The sequence below is a fragment of the Spea bombifrons genome, chromosome 4 (genome assembly GCF_027358695.1).
Source record: "Spea bombifrons isolate aSpeBom1 chromosome 4, aSpeBom1.2.pri, whole genome shotgun sequence".
Classification (NCBI taxonomy): Eukaryota; Metazoa; Chordata; class Amphibia; order Anura; family Pelobatidae; genus Spea; species Spea bombifrons.
The window spans coordinates 109,288,083-109,303,846 of NC_071090.1; the positions used below are offsets into that span (position 1 = coordinate 109,288,083).

At 42.4% G+C, this 15,764-nt stretch overlaps 1 protein-coding gene across 1 annotated transcript; it reads right to left on the minus strand.

The window, feature by feature from the left end:
• Positions 1-3,004: 3,004 nt before the first annotated feature.
• Positions 3,005-9,233, minus strand: LOC128491646 (olfactory receptor 11A1-like). Its single transcript, XM_053463963.1, has 2 exons — positions 9,162-9,233; positions 3,005-3,946 (listed from the first exon to the last, which is right to left on the minus strand). The coding sequence occupies exons 1-2, from the start codon at positions 9,231-9,233 to the stop codon at positions 3,005-3,007; spliced, it is 1,014 nt and encodes a 337-aa protein (XP_053319938.1).
• Between the last annotated feature and the right edge of the window lie 6,531 nt (positions 9,234-15,764).

Below are 15,764 nucleotides of genomic sequence, written 5' to 3' on the forward strand. Positions count from 1 at the left end.
TCAAGATCTTGAGTTCAAAGATAGAGGTTTCCAGTCTGTATCCAAAACCTGCTAAAACATTAGAAACAACAAGAAGAGATGAAAAAGTCACCTCATTTTAGGCTCAATCGTTTGTTTATTATCAACATGTAGACTTGTGCATTTCTGTTTTCACCCAGCCTGAATTATAAAATGTAATATAGATCATTATACTAATTGCAAAATTATATTAAAAAAAACCATAATAATGTTCCATTGGCCTAAATTCGCAATTTAGTTGAGAAGTCAAGACAACAGTTTTGGTCAACAACACATTCTGGACTCACATGTCTGTAGTTCCAACTAAAATGTTCAAGAGAAATATAAGGAATCTAATAATATAATAGAAAAGAAGAGGAAATAATCTAAAATATTTGTTAGTAATAACATCCATAAAATGAATTCTCTATTAATCTATCAGTTAATATATATATATATATATTTTAAAGTTATACTACGACATAAGGATGAATCTCATTTAAAATTACAAACAAAATAAATGTTATTTATTTGCATTAATTTCCTTTTTTTTTACCATCAGATTAAATATATGGAAGCTTGATGAATGTATCTCTCCGCTGCATCCGGTTCCACCACCTGGTAGGAAGACTAAATAAAGGTCTTCTCCAATATTTTGATAAGAATCAACCAAATTTGGAAATGTTATTTTCTGGTAAGACCCGGCTTAGTTTGTGTAACCAGAAGTTCAGTGAAGTAACAGCCAATAGCTCTTTCAGAGGTCTTTATACTGTGCAAAGAACATGACGTTGTCTCTGTACAAGAACACTGGGGATTTGCAAGGAAGGAGCCTCGTTACAGCAATAATGACAAATCCCAACACATGTTATTAATTTGTAACCTGAAGTAACCTAAAGATTTGTTTTTGGATTACAGCATACTGTATATTACTTGGCATCTAATAGTGCCCAAAAAAGTTTTCATAATTTGCTGCTTAACCCCTTCCGGACCGGGACGTACCTGGCACTTCCTTTTCACATGTCACCACCAGACAGGGACGTACCAGGTACGTCATCCCCAAAAAACGCCCCCACGTCGCCACAATCATGGTGATCGAGGGGGCGCTGCTGCTGCTGCTGTCTGCCCAGGTGACTGGGAAGACCAGCACAGCCGATCCGAGCCCGCCCCCAAGCCTGTGATCATTCCCACGGAGTGATTCTGTAGGCTGAAAATGCGATTGCAGGAAAACCAGCAATCCCGTTTTCAGCTGCCACAGGCAGCTTCAGGAAAGGGGGTTGAGTATTGATTGAGTTAATTCCCATTTTGTATGGGGCTCTGCTGCTGGTGGTCTGCCTGGGCTAGCTGCACTCACAAGCGATGATGGTAAAGGAGGCTCTTCAGAAAACCTTATAAAAGCAGATCTTTATTTCTTCTATAGACTCTATAAGTAAACCAAAGAACACAAATGGTGCGGTATCTTCATCTATAGCACAAGAAGAAAAAACAGAATGCACTTACAGTGTTGTCGGCATAACCTCACTGTTATGCATGAGCGTTTTTTAGAACAAGTGGGGAAAACCACCCCTAATCACAATCCCCAAAAAGTGCGGTAGTGATATCTCTCAACGCGTTTCGCCTAATAGGCTTCTTCAGGAGAATAAGCTTTATCAACTCACAATGGAGAAAGTCTGCAAATAAAACTTACGTATAAAACCTGTAACGTTCGGTCAATCCATCCTATATGTGGGTGGTCATGACGTGTCTCTCGGTCGTCCAATCATGGTGGATTCTTTTCAACGTGATGCCTGATACTCCCCGCCTCTCCTGGTGTGATGGAGTATACGAAACGAGGGGAATCTTGCCTCCTCCAATGTGACGAAGGAACAGGGCAGCATCTCAGAGAAGGGAATACACAATCCGACCTCGCACCACATGGAACGTTGAAGGATCAAACCTATCTGATCGGCCGTGAAAACACAGCGTCAACCATAAAAGCGAGGCGTCGCTTAAGGGTGCAGAAAAAAATGCAACGTTCATTCTGTCCATAGACTGGGCAACGGAACAGGCTCACGGGCCCGGAGTTCATAGGCATGGCAATGCAAAAAACTCAATGGATCCAAAGAAGCAAAACCAAAGTAATTATATCTTTTTCTCCGTGCTTCTGATACCACTCATACTCTTTGATGGAGAAGATGAAATTCAGTCACTCACAGATCACAAATTTGAAAGATGCATGACACTTGTAGTTCAATCGGCTTCCTCATTTTACCTGCAGTTATAAGAACTCTCTTCTCTGTTGTCTAGAGCATTTATAAGTCATTTATACCATAATAGGACATGCTGGCTTCTTTATGAGAGCCTTGAGATATAACATGGAGAGTGGTCAAGATGGGGAGTAGATAATCAAGACAAAAGTAACAATGTCAGAACATGTTGTAGCATATTTATATTTTATTTATTGAAGCCCCAAGGTCAGTGGCTCGGCTGTAAAAAAAAAAAAAAAAAAAAAAAAAAAAAAAGTGCCAGAAAACCACAATGGACACCAGGTCCCTTTCCTTGTTTCTTGAGAGGCTGCACTCTATGAATGCATTTGTGATCCCTTCATTCCACCCCTGGCCAAAAGGCTTAGGATGTCAGAATCTTCTTTGTCTTTCCATCCAAGGGAAGGACCACTGAAATCTTCATCCGCTCCCCCCTCCGTACCAGAAAAGTGGAACCATTTCAGGGGACCCGACTCCACCATGGCATTTTTGGTGTCTTGCGCAATCTGTAACCATGTGCCCATAATCTGTGTTGCAGTAGATATTGTGAAAGAATTAATGGACAAAGTACATCAGATCCCTGAATGACTCTTGTGTTACGTAATTTCTTACTATTACCAATATAAGCTTAGCGTTATTACCAGTATACTGTATATTGGTTGCAAATTATATTATGAAGTGTAACAATTTTGTTTAGTGAACATAATCAACTAACAATGTGGGGGGACAATATGGTGTAGCTAGAATTTACCTGACAAGCTCTGGTCTCAGTTCCCCATAATACCTCTTGGGCTCTTTGACAGAAACTTTTTCAAACTTATTTTGATATCCTCATTCCTAAGACTGTATATAATCGGGTTAGAAAATGGGCATAGCATTGAAAATAGAAGAGATAATACTTTAATAACGTTAAAAGAATGCCTTTTGGTGGGGGCAATGTAAACTACTACCATAGTCCCATAGTAGGCGCACACTACAGTCAAGTGTGAACTGCAGGTGGAGAAGGCTTTCTGTCTCCCGATGCTGGAGGAGATTCCAAGGATGGTGATAAAAATGGAGACATAAGTAAAAATAATAAAGAAGAAAGGGACACCTACACATGGTATGCCTATGATCAAATCTACAAGTTCAAGAAGAGTATGTTTTGTACAAGACAACTCTATAAGGGGAGCAAGATCACAGAAATAATGGTCAATGACACGACCACAGAACTCTAAAACAGAAAGGAATGGGGCATCAGAAAATGAAAGTATACATGACAAAAGCCAAGAAATGAGAATGAGTTGGAGGTAAAGCCTAAACCCCATGATGGAGGTGTAATGCAGCGGGTGACAAATGGCCAAATACCGGTCGTAGGACATCATTGTAAGAAGGAAACACTCTGTGGCTTCTGAAATAGAAAAAAAGTAAAACTGAGTGATGCAGCCAGTCAACGATATTCTGCTTCCTCCATTAATTATAACATGGAGCATGTTGGGGACTATGATGGTGGATACAAGGATATCGCACACCGATAACTGAGTGAGGAAGAAATACATGGGAGATTTCAGCCTCTGAAACTTTGCCACCAATACAATAATCAGCAGGTTCCCAACTAACGTCAAGATGTAGATCACAAGGAACAGAACAGATAAAAAAGAGTTTACATTCTGTGGATTCTGAAAACCCAACAGCAGAATCTCCACCACTTCTGTCTCGTTGAACATATTCTGCAACTTAGAAAAAAAAAAATTATATTTGAACTGAATTTTACTAAACGCACATTTTTTCCTCCCTACCCTTGTAGGGCGAAGTTGCTCTTGAATATTGTTGTAGAGGAAAGCAGATAATTTGGTTGTTTTTACACCAAGATGATGTTAACGTAGTGATTGTTGCCAAGTTATTAAGTAAATATTAACAGTAAAACCAAGTTATTCTCTGGTTATCCAGTCCTCTTCAGTGCTTCAAATACTGGAAAAAGCAGTCAAAATGATGTTTCGAGATCTTGAGATCAAAGATAGAGGTTTCCAGTCTATCTAAAACCTGCTAAAAAATTAGAAATAACAAGAAAAGATGACCAAATCACCTCATTTTAGACAAAATCGCCTACATTACAAAATGTCATTTAGATCATTATAATGATTGTAAAATAATGAAAAAATCCATAATCATGTTCCATTGGCCAAAATTTGCAATTTAGTGGAGAAGTCAAGACAACAGTTTTGGTCAACAGCACTCACATTCTGGTCTCACATATCTGCAGTTCCAACTAAGACGTTCAAGAGAAATATATGGAATATAATAATATAACAGAAAAATAATCTAAAATATTTCTTAGTAATAACATCCGTAAAATGAATTCTTTATTGAACTATCAATTATAGATAAATAGGAATTACCAAAACAAAATAAATGCAGAATATTAAATGTCATTTAAAATTCCATATTGAATAAGAGTTATTTAGTTGCGTTATTTTCCTTTTTTACCATCAGATTAAAAATATGGAAGCTTGATGAATGTATCTCTCCACTGCATCCTGTTCCACCACCTGGTAGGAAGTTTAAATAAAGGTCTTCTCCAATATTTTGATGAAAACCAAGCACCTTTGGAAATGTTATTTTCTGGTAAGACCCGGCTTAGTTTCTGTAACCAAGTTCAGTGAAGTAACAGCTAATAACTCTTTCAGAGGTCTTTATACTGTGCAAAGAACATGATGTCTCTGTACAAGAACACTGGGGATTTCCAGTGAAGGAGCCTCGATACAGCAATAATGACAAATCCCAACACATTTTATTAATTTGTAACCTGAAGTAACCTGAAGATTTAGATTTTTTGTATTACAGCATACTGTATATTCTTTGGCATCTAATGGTGTTAAAAAAGTTTTCATAATCTGCTGCTTAATGGCAGTGTTATGGGGCAAGAGGATAGGCAAAGAGCAGAGACCACTGGAGATGTATAGGTGGAAGGGGTTATTTGACCCAGCCATGCTTGGGGTCAACCATTGGTCAGCTATCCAGTCATCAGCTGGGGTGGGGTTCATTTTGTTTTTGTATTACAGCATACCATATTTTCTTTGACATCTAATGGTGCCAAAAAAGTTTTCATAATTTGCTGCTTAATGGCAGTGTTATGGGGCGAGAGGATGAGCAAAGAGCTGTATTGCGTAATTTCAAAGTAAACGATTGACCAAGATTCTAGTTGAACAGGTCTATTCACTAAAGTGTAAGTGTGAGTACTCACACACGTTGGTCAAAAGTCCAGCTCGGACATTCGGTAAACGAATACAAGAAAATCAACTTGCTGTCACGAGCTGAGGACACAGATGGATAAGGAGCCCAGGTGCACGGGATACCACATACAACAGACATGAACAAGACAGGACACACTATACAGAAACTAGCCTAGGACTATTAGATAACTATTGGAGATTCCGTCACATCTTATGGCCATAGTATGCTTAGCCCACCACTACGCCAAAGTACTCCAATGACGGTGGGTCCTAACGCTAATCCCTGCATGACAGACATACGGAACAAACCAGACATGTAATCAAAACACATAACACGGAGACATACCTTTGGACTGAGACAAACAGAACACACGGATGGGGCAGACCTCATAAAGGAAGCAGAACTAAAGCAAGGAATGACTCTTGGCTGGAAGCCCTATTGCAGGGCACACGGCAGGAAGCCCAATTGCGGGGCACACGGCAGATAAGCCCTCTTGCGGGGCACACGGCAGATAAGCCCTCTTGCGGGGCACACGGCAGATAAGCCCTCTTGCGGGGCACACGGCAGATAAGCCCTCTTGCGGGGCACACGGCAGATAAGCCCTCTTGCGGGGCACACGGCAGATAAGCCCTCTTGCGGGGCACACGGCAGATAAGCCCTCTTGCGGGGCACACGGCAGATAAGCCCACTTGCGGGGCACACGGCACGGCTAGAAGCCCTCTTGCGGGGCACACGACTAGAAGCCCTCTTCCAGGGCACACGGCAGGTTGCCCACTTGCAGGGCACACGGCAGGTTGCCCACTTGCAGGGCACTCAACCAGGGTAGTCCACTAGTGGCAGTCATCCTGGGAGTCGCGATGCAGGGCACTCCTCTTGGGAGTCCACTAGTGGGGCGCTGGCCGCAACTCAGGAACACGGCAGATTGCCCACTTGCAGGGCACACGGCAGGTTGCCCACTCGCAGGGCACTCAACCAGGGTAGTCCGCTAATGGCAGTCATCCTGGGAGTCGCGATGCAGGGCACTCCTCTTAGGAGTCCACTTAGTGGGGCGCAGGCCGCAACTCAGGAACACGGCAGATTGCCCACTTGCAGGGCACACGGCAGGTTGCCCACTTGCAGGGCACTAAACCAGGGTAGTCCGCTAGTTGGCAGTCATCCTGGGAGTCGCGATGCAGGGCACTCCTCTTGGGAGTCCACTTAGTGGGGCGCAGGCCGCAACTCAGGATCATGGCAGGTTGCCCACTTGCAGGGCACACGGCAGGTTGCCCACTTACAGGGTACTCGACTTTGGAGTCCACTTACTGGGGCGCTGGCCGCAACTCAGGAACACGGCAGGTACTGGAGCAAGGCAGGTACTGGAGCAAGGCAAGGTACTGGAGCAAGGCAAGGTACTGGAACAAGGCAAGGTACTGGAACAAGGCAAGGTACTGGAACAAGGCAAGGTACTGGAACAAGGCAAGGTACTGGAACAAGGCAAGGTACTGGAACAAGGCAAGGTACTGGAACAAGGCAAGGTACTGGAACAAGGCAAGGTACTGGAACAAGGCAAGGTACTGGAACAAGGCAAGGTACTGGAACAAGGCAAGGTACTGGAACAAGGCAAGGTACTGGAACACGGCAAGGTACTGGAACACGGCAAGGTACTGGAACACGGCAAGGTACTGGAACACGGCAAGGTACTGGAACACGGCAAGGTACTGGAACACGGCAAGGTACTGGAACACGGCAAGGTACTGGAACACGGCAAGGTACTGGAACAAATCAGGAACCAAACAGGTAGTCCTCAAACATTACAATGTCAAGGCCCAGACTGCAGGGCTGGGCAGGTTTATAAAGGCTGATTTGATCATGAGATCAACTGCAGCTGGACCTGATAATTAGTCTGAGAGGCTCTGAATAGCAAGGGCGGCCACTAGTGGCTGGAAACAGGAAATAAATAAGGCAAAGTATAAACAAGTCCAGCCAGCGCATGGGGAAGCGTTACACTTGCTTACACTTGCATGCATTCAGTCTCCATCCATTGTGGTTAAGCCAGGCGAAGAGTTATGTGATCCAAACTTTACAATCTATGAAAAACCCGTCTTACTGACAACCACAACTACATCAAGGATTGATATGCATATTATTCCTGGGTTGGGATTGTTCCTCCAGTTTAAAGGAAGGCTTAAGTAAATGGTTGGCAGATGTTCCCCATAGATTTTATATGAGGATATCGCCCCCCTAAAAATGTTTCTAGAAACCATCTGATATTGCAAGATTTCAGTGTTATTGTATTTTAAATGTATACTTACTAATTAGTTAGAGTGTCAGGCCCCCAGACCAGCGCTCATGCAGCTGAGGGGTCCCTTACCTCCAAGCCCTTGGGATTCACCTTGTGTTCCTTGCTACAGCTCGCTGACCTCACTTGACCTCTCGGCTTGATCTTTGGCTTAAGACCTGGATTATACTGTTTGTCTCCTGTCCCACAACCTTGGCTTGTTAACCCGTTGTGCAGTCTGCCTTGACCTTCTGGACTGATTATTGACTTTGCTATCTAGTATTGCCTGCCTCTGGGTCAGACTGCACTACCTGCCTTATGCTCCCATCCCAGTCCTGACACCTTTTCACTGACATTTTCAGAGACAATACAAACATTCACAAGCCCTGTTATGCAAATCGAAAGTGAATGACTGTAAAACCTAGTTATTCCCTCCATCCAATAAATAAATTCTTGCCTTGTATGAGAAAAGCAACTAAACAGCCATAAATATCTTAGTAACACATAACAAAATCCATATTATGATAACACAAAGCTGTTTCTCAAAAGAAAAAATATTTTTTTTATTATTTTATTAAAATTTTCAATGTTCTTAAATGAAAAATAAATTGAGCATTAACAGTCTGCTCTGAAGGAATAAAGTTCTACAGTCCATATGGCCGGCATACATTTGGGCAAGGACATCTAGGAAAGAAATGGATGCTGTGGTATGGATACTTTTCTCATGGGATTCAATATTCAGTTAATCTAAAAGACTTGAAATAAAATGTGCCATCAAAGCCATAGCCATCTACTTATAACATCTACAGCTGGGCCGGCCTGTCGACTCAACACAGTATCTTTAATGATCTGTACTCAATGGATCCAAAGAACAAATTCAAATGAATCATATCTTTTTATTCCTGCTTCTGATACCACTCATAATCATTGATGGAGAAGATGAAATTCAGTCACTCACAAATCACAAATTTGAAAGATGCATGACACTTATAGTTCAATCTGCTTTTTCCTTTGACCTGCAGTTATAATAACTCTCTTCTCCTTTGCCCAGAGCATTTCTAAGTCATTTACACCACAATAGGACATGCTGGCTTCTTTATGAGAGCCTTGGGATATAACATTACTGATGTACCCAGAAGAACCAGGGAAATGGAGAGTGGTCAAGATTTTGTAGCATATTTATATTTTATTTTTTTGAAGCCCCAAGGTCAGTGGCTCCGCTGTAAAAACAAAAAAGTGCCAAGTGCCAGAAAACCACGATGGACACCAGGTCCCTTTCTTTGTTTCTTGAGGGGCTGCACTCTACGAAAGCATATGTGACCCCTTCCTTCCATCCCTGGCCAGAAGGCGTGTAGGACAGCTGAATCCTCTTGGTCCTTCTATTCAATAGAAGGACCACTAAAATCTTTAATAGAGGGGGGCACTCCGAAGAGCTACCTATTCCCCCTGCTTACCAGAACCTTTTCAGGGGACTCTACCATGGCATTTTTGGTTACCATGTGCCGATAATCTGTGTCGCAGTACATATTGTGAAATAATTCATTGGCAAAGTACATGAGATACCTGAATTACTCTTATGTGTTAAGTATTTTCTTACTAACCATAGAGGTATTACCAATATACTGTATATTTTGTTTAGCGAACACAGTCAACTAAGAATGTGGGGGGAAATATGGTACTTTACACTTTTGTGTAGATAGAATTTACCTGACAAGCTCTGGTCTCAGTTCCCCATAATATCTCATCTAAACTAGAAATGAGCTTTGAATCCCAGTAACCACTCGGGTCAAAGAAGAAAACCCAATTTTGCCATGTTTATCTCTTCTTCTGTATCTTTGAAAGAGGAAAGCAAAGGGCAGATCATTTATAGAGATGTATTTTAGATTCCTTTTGACATAAACTTTTTCACACTTATTTTGATATCCTCATTCCTAAGACTGTATATAATCGGGTTAGAAAATGGGAATAGCATTGAAATTAGAAGAGATAATACTTTATTAACGTTAAAATAATGCCTTTTGGTGGGGGCAATGTAAACTACTATTAGAGTCCCAAAGTAGGCACACACTACAGTCAAGTGGGAGCTGCAGGTGGAGAAGGCTTTCTGTCTCCCGATGCTGGAGGAGATTCCAAGGATGGTGATAAAAATGGAGACATAAGTAAAAATAATGAAGAAGAAAGGGACACCTATGTAGGGGATGCCTAACACAAAATCTAAAAGTTCGGCAAGAGTATGCTTTGTACAAGACAACTCTATAAGGGGAGCAAGATCACAGAAATAATGGTCAATGACATGACCGCAGAACTCTAAAACAGAAAGGAATGGGGCAACAGAAAATGAAAATACACATGACACAAGCCAAGAAATGAGAATGAGTTGGAGGTAAAGCCTAAAACCCATGATGGACGTGTAACGCAGTGGGTGACAAATGGCCAAATACCGGTCATAGGACATTAAGGTGAGAAGGAGACACTCGGCGCCTTCTGATATAGAAAAAAAGTAAAACTGAGTGATGCAGCCAGCTAAAGATATTCTGCTTCCTCCATTAATGATAACATGGAGCATGTTGGGGACTATGATGGTGGATATAAGGATATCGCACACCGATAACTGAGTGAGGAAGAAATACATGGGAGATTTCAGCCTCTGAAACTTTGCCACCAATATAATAATCAGCAGGTTCCCGACTAACGTCAAGATGTAGATCACAAGGAACAGAACAAAGAGAACAGAGTTTAAAATCTGTGGATTCTGAAAACCCAACAGCAGAATCTCCACCACTTCTGTCTTGTTGAACATATCCTATAAGTTAGAAAAAATAAATAAATATTTGAACCGAATTTTACGGAATTTTTGCGCTTGAATATTGTTGTAGAGGAAAGCAGATAATTTGGTTGTTTTTACACCAAGATGATGTTAGCGTAGTGATTGTTACCAAGTTATTAAGAAAATAGTAATAGTAAAACCAAGTCATTCTCTGGTTATCCAGTCCTCTTCAGTGCTTCAAATACTGGAAAAAGCAGTCAAAATTATGTTCAAGATCTTGAGATCAAAGATATTAGAGGTTTCCAGTCTGTATCCAAAACCTGCTAACAAATTAGAAGAAAAGAAAAGTTGACCAAATCACCTCATTTTAAACTCTCTCGTTTGTGTAGACTTGTGCATTTCTGTTTTCATCCAGCCTGAATTATAAAATGTCATATAGATCATTATACTTATTTTACAATTATGAAAAAAAAAAACATAATAATGTTCCATTGGCCAAAAAGTGCAACGGTTTTGGTCAACATTCTGGACTCACATATCTGCAGTTCCAACTAAAACATCCAAGAGAAATATATGGAATCTAATAATATAATAGAAAAGTAGAAAAAATAATCTAACATAATTCTCTATTAATCCATCAATATATATATATATATACATATTTTTTTTTAAAAAAAGGTATACTATGAGATAAAGACAGATTTTTGTAAGAAATAGAAAGATTTTTCAATGTTTTTACATTTTGCCTGCTATTTTAGTAAAGAGACAAAGGTTATTACCAAAACAAAATAAATGCATTTAAAATTCCATACTAAATAAGCGTTATTTAGTTGCATTATTTCCCATTTTTACCATCAGATTAAAAATAAGGAAGCTTGGTGAATGCATCTCTCCACCGCGTCCTGTTCCATCACCTGGTAGGAAGTTTAAATAAAGGTCTTCTCCAATATTTTGATGAAAACCAAGCACCTTTGGAAATGTTATTTTCTGGTAAGACCTGGTAAGTAACCAGAAATTCAGTGAAGTAACAGCCGATAACTCTTTCAGAGGTCTTTATACTGTGCAAAGAACATGACGTTGTCTCTGTAAAAGAACACTGGGGATTTCCAGTGAAGGAGCCTCGTTACAGCAATAATGACAAATCCCAAAACATCTTATTAATTTGTAACCTGAAGTAACCTTGGATTACAGCATACTGTATATTATTTGGCATCTAATGGTGTTAAAAAACTTTTCATAATCTGCTGCTTACAGATCAGAGGTTTCAACAGTGAGACATGGAACACATTGTGGCTGTGCATGTTGGAAGGAAGATCCAGGGCATAGGCCACAGGTTTACCCGTCGGAGGATACGGAAAGGCCCCACAGGAGGTGGAGATTTCTGGAGGATAATCAGACACTCTCCCCGACATGATAGGAAGGTGTGGGTAGGTGTTTATGATTAGCCTGGAACTCCTGACACTGTTGTGAGCATCGAAGTGCCTCCTGGACCTGCACCCATGTGGAATGGATCTGCTGGAGATGATCCTCCAGTGCCAGAATCCCCTGGGATTATACCTATAATTCACCATGAAAGGGGAGAACCGGGTGAAGGCCAAGACAGCACTATTATGAGCAAATTCCGCCCAGGGTAGCAGTTCCGACCTATTACTTTGGTGGTCTGAGATGTAGCACCTCAGGAATTGCTCCAAGGTATGATTGGCATTTTCCGCAGCCCCATTCGATTGTGGGTGGTAGGCCGAGGAGAAGGAGAGTTGGATACCCAGTTGCGCACAGAAGGCCTTCCAAAATCTCTAGACAAACTGGCTACCCCGGTCAGAAAAGTATGACTTTGGGAACCCCGGTATAGCCAATAGATCTCCTTGATAAAAACCGTAGCCAACTCCTTAGCGGAAGGGAGCTTTTTGAATGGTATGCAGTGTATCATTTTAGAAAACCGGTCGACAACCATGAGGATAACTGTGTTACCGTTAGACAGCGCAAGGTTGACTATGAAATCCATGGCAAGGTGTGACATGGCCTCTCACCATTAGGTATGGTTTGGAGACGGCCCACTAAAGGGTGACAGGGTGGTTTAGTCTGCACGCAGACTACGAAGACAACAATATTTTTGCTAGTTCCTGGACACCAGAAGAGATGGGAAACTGACCAGAGAAGTTGGTTCCTCCTGGGATGACCTGCTGACTTAGTATTGTGATAGGTGGAAAGTATCTTTGGTACGCAGGTTGACAGGTACGAAATATCGACCTGAGGGGGTTTCAGCAGGTGCATCTACTTGAGCGGCCCATATTCTGTCCCCGAGAGGAGATGTTATTCTGGTACGTATGGTAGCCAGTACTCAGTCCGGGGGAATAATCGGACTAGGAGGACACTCTTCTTTAGCTTTCGAGAACTAGAGAGGACATCGGCCCGGACATTTCTGGTCCCTGACAGGTACAAGACCACATAATTAAAACAGGAGAAAAATAAAGCCCAACGGGCCTGCCTCGGAGTTAAGCATTTAGCCTGGGACAGGTAGGTGAGGTTTTTATGATCCGTGAGAATTAGGATTGGTACGGAAGTTCCCTCAAGCAAATGCCTTCATTCTTTGAGAGCCAGTGTCACGGTTCCGGCACCCGGCGGGTATCCGATGTCCCGGCTCCCGGCACAGGTGGGCAGATTGCCACTTGCAGACACCGGGTTTCCGATCTCCCGGCTCCCAGTACTGGCGAGCGGACTGCCGTCCGCGGACGCCAGAAACCCGAGACTCCGTTCCGGAGCTCCGTCTCCGGCAGACAAGAACACTGCCGCAGGTACTCGAGGGGTTAAGTCTGGGAATTCCCCTGACAGAGGACTTAACTCTTCTCCCGGCATCTGCAGGAACTCTGGGGGTGCGGCTAAGCCACCTAGCTGGTATCGGGGCTGTGATGTACGGCTGGAGGCTCAGCCGTGATGTCATCGTGGAGGCGGGGTTTTTTGACTGGCGCCGGTTTTAAAAAGCCGGAAATCAGTTTCTCCTGCACCCTGTTGTAGGCCTACACTTCGTTTTGCTGCTGTGATCTATGTTGCCATTGACCCTTTGCTTGTCTGGCTACTCTTTGGATTTTGACTCTATACCTCTGCCCGGATATCCGTGTACCAGTTTGGCTTGTCTAACTTCCCACTCCGTGTTTCGACCCTCTGGCTTACCCCTTCAGTTCTATTCTCCTGTGGGGTTCGTCTGGCGATTCCTTCACCTTATTTACTCAGTACCTATATCTACCTGCCTGCACTTGGCCTCCTTGCTGTTGGGATCCTCTAAGTCCTGGTTCTTTGCTACTAAGGGCCCCTCTCTTGGTATCAGGGGATTGGGCTGAATAACTCTTGCGGTGAGTGTCAGTGTGCGGGTGGTCATGACAACCAGTATTATCGCCAGCAACTCATGGTCGCCAATTTGATAGTTGCATTCGGCAGCACATAGCTTCTTTGGAGAAGTACCCACATGGGTGCAACTGGCTCTCAGGAGTAGGACGTTGAGACAGGAGGGGCCTACCCCTGTCTCAGACGCATAGACCTCAAGTATGAATGGAAGTTCAGGTTTCGGGTGTACCAAAATAGGAGCTGCGGCAAAAGAGGCTTTCAATGACTCAAAAGCTTTGATGGCCCCTGGGGACCAGAGAGAGGCATTGCCGTCTTTTTTGGTTTTCTGTAATAGTTAGCGAAGCCGAGGAACCGTTGAAGAGAGCGGAGACCTACAGGTCGTGACCACTCAAGAACAGACGAGAGTTTTTCAGGATCCGTAGCGAAACCGACCTCTGAAATTACGTACCCCAGAAAGGTGACCTGTTTGCGGTGGAACTCGCACTTCTCCCTCTGTAGGACTCGGGCTACATCAGCTTGGTGGCTTTCTATGGAGATGGAATGGATCAAAATATCATCTAGGAATGTCCCGGAGGACATCATTTATGAATTCCTGGAAAACCGCGGGGGCATTGCAGAGACCGAAGGCCGTATCTAGGTATTCATAATGTCCGCTCCTGGTGTTAAACACGGTTTTCATAAGTTACATAACATAAGTTTACAAGCCTTGTTATGCAAATTGAAAATGAATGACTGTAAAACCTTGTTTTTCTCCTCCATCCAATAAATTCTTGCCTTCTATGAGAAAATCAACTTTCCATAAATGTTCTAAACATCCATAAATATCTTAGCAAACACAGAGCAAAATCCATATTATGATAACATGATATGGTTTCTCAAAATAAATGAATTTTCATTTTCTTGAATGAAAAATAAATTGGGCAGTAACAGTCTGCTCGGAAGGAGTAAAGCTCTTCAGTCCATATGGCCAGCATACATTTGGGCAAGGACATGATGGTTCTCATTGAAATCACATGTCGTTGTTTGCCCTCACCTGAGCTATTGGTGTCCCATATTAGTGAATCTGTGAGTTGTTTTCTGAGTACTAAACTAACAACTCAACTTTTAGTGACTAGACCCCATTCTCAGTGCCGCTAATAACTTCCACAAGCCTTGTCATGGATGCTGTGGTATAGATGCTTTAATCATGGGATTCAATATTCAGTTCATCTAAGAGACTTGAAATAAAGTGTGACATCAAAGACAGGTGATGAAGCCATAGCCATCTACTTAAAACAGCTACGGCTGGACTGGCCTGTCGACTCAACACAGTATCTTTAATGATCTGTACTCAATGGATTCACTTACAAAGAGCAAAGCCAAATGAAGCATATCTTTTTACTGGTGCTTCTGATATCACTCATAATCATTGATGGAGAAGATGAACTTCAGTCACTCACAATCACAAATTCAAAAGATGCATCCTCTATTGACCTGCAGTTATAAGAACTCTTTGTCCAGAGCATTTAAAAGTCATAATAGGATATGCTGGCTTCTTTATTAGAGTCTTGGGATATAACATTACTGACGTCCCCAGAAGAACCAGCAAAATGGAGAGTGATCAAGATGGGGAGTAGATAATCAAGACAAAGGTCACAATGTCAGAGCTGAAAGTCATCAGCCATTTTGTAGCATATTTATATATATTTTTTTGAAGCCTCAGGGTCAGTGGCTCTGGTGTTAAAAAAACAAAAAAAGTGCCAAGTGCCAGAAAACCAAGATGGACACCAGGTCCCCTTCTTCGTTTCATGAGGGGCTGCACTTCACGAAGGCATATGTGACCCCTTAATTCTATCCCTGGCCAGAAGGCGTGTAGGGTGGCTGAATCTTCTTGGTTCTTCCCTCCAAGGGAATCTTTGATAAAGGGGGGCACTCTCCCCTCCTCACCAGAAAAGCTTGGACCTTTTCAGGG

Bases quoted from the DNA above. Each gene is read 5' to 3' on its own strand.
- LOC128491646 (XM_053463963.1), bottom strand. From the start codon at position 9,233: ATGTACTGCGACACAGATTATCGGCACATGGTAACCAAAAATGCCATG. The intron at 3,947-9,161 runs GTAAGCAGGGGG...TCTAAGTTGCAG, and splicing joins AGTCCCCTGAAAAGGTTCTG to AATATGTTCAACGAGACAGA.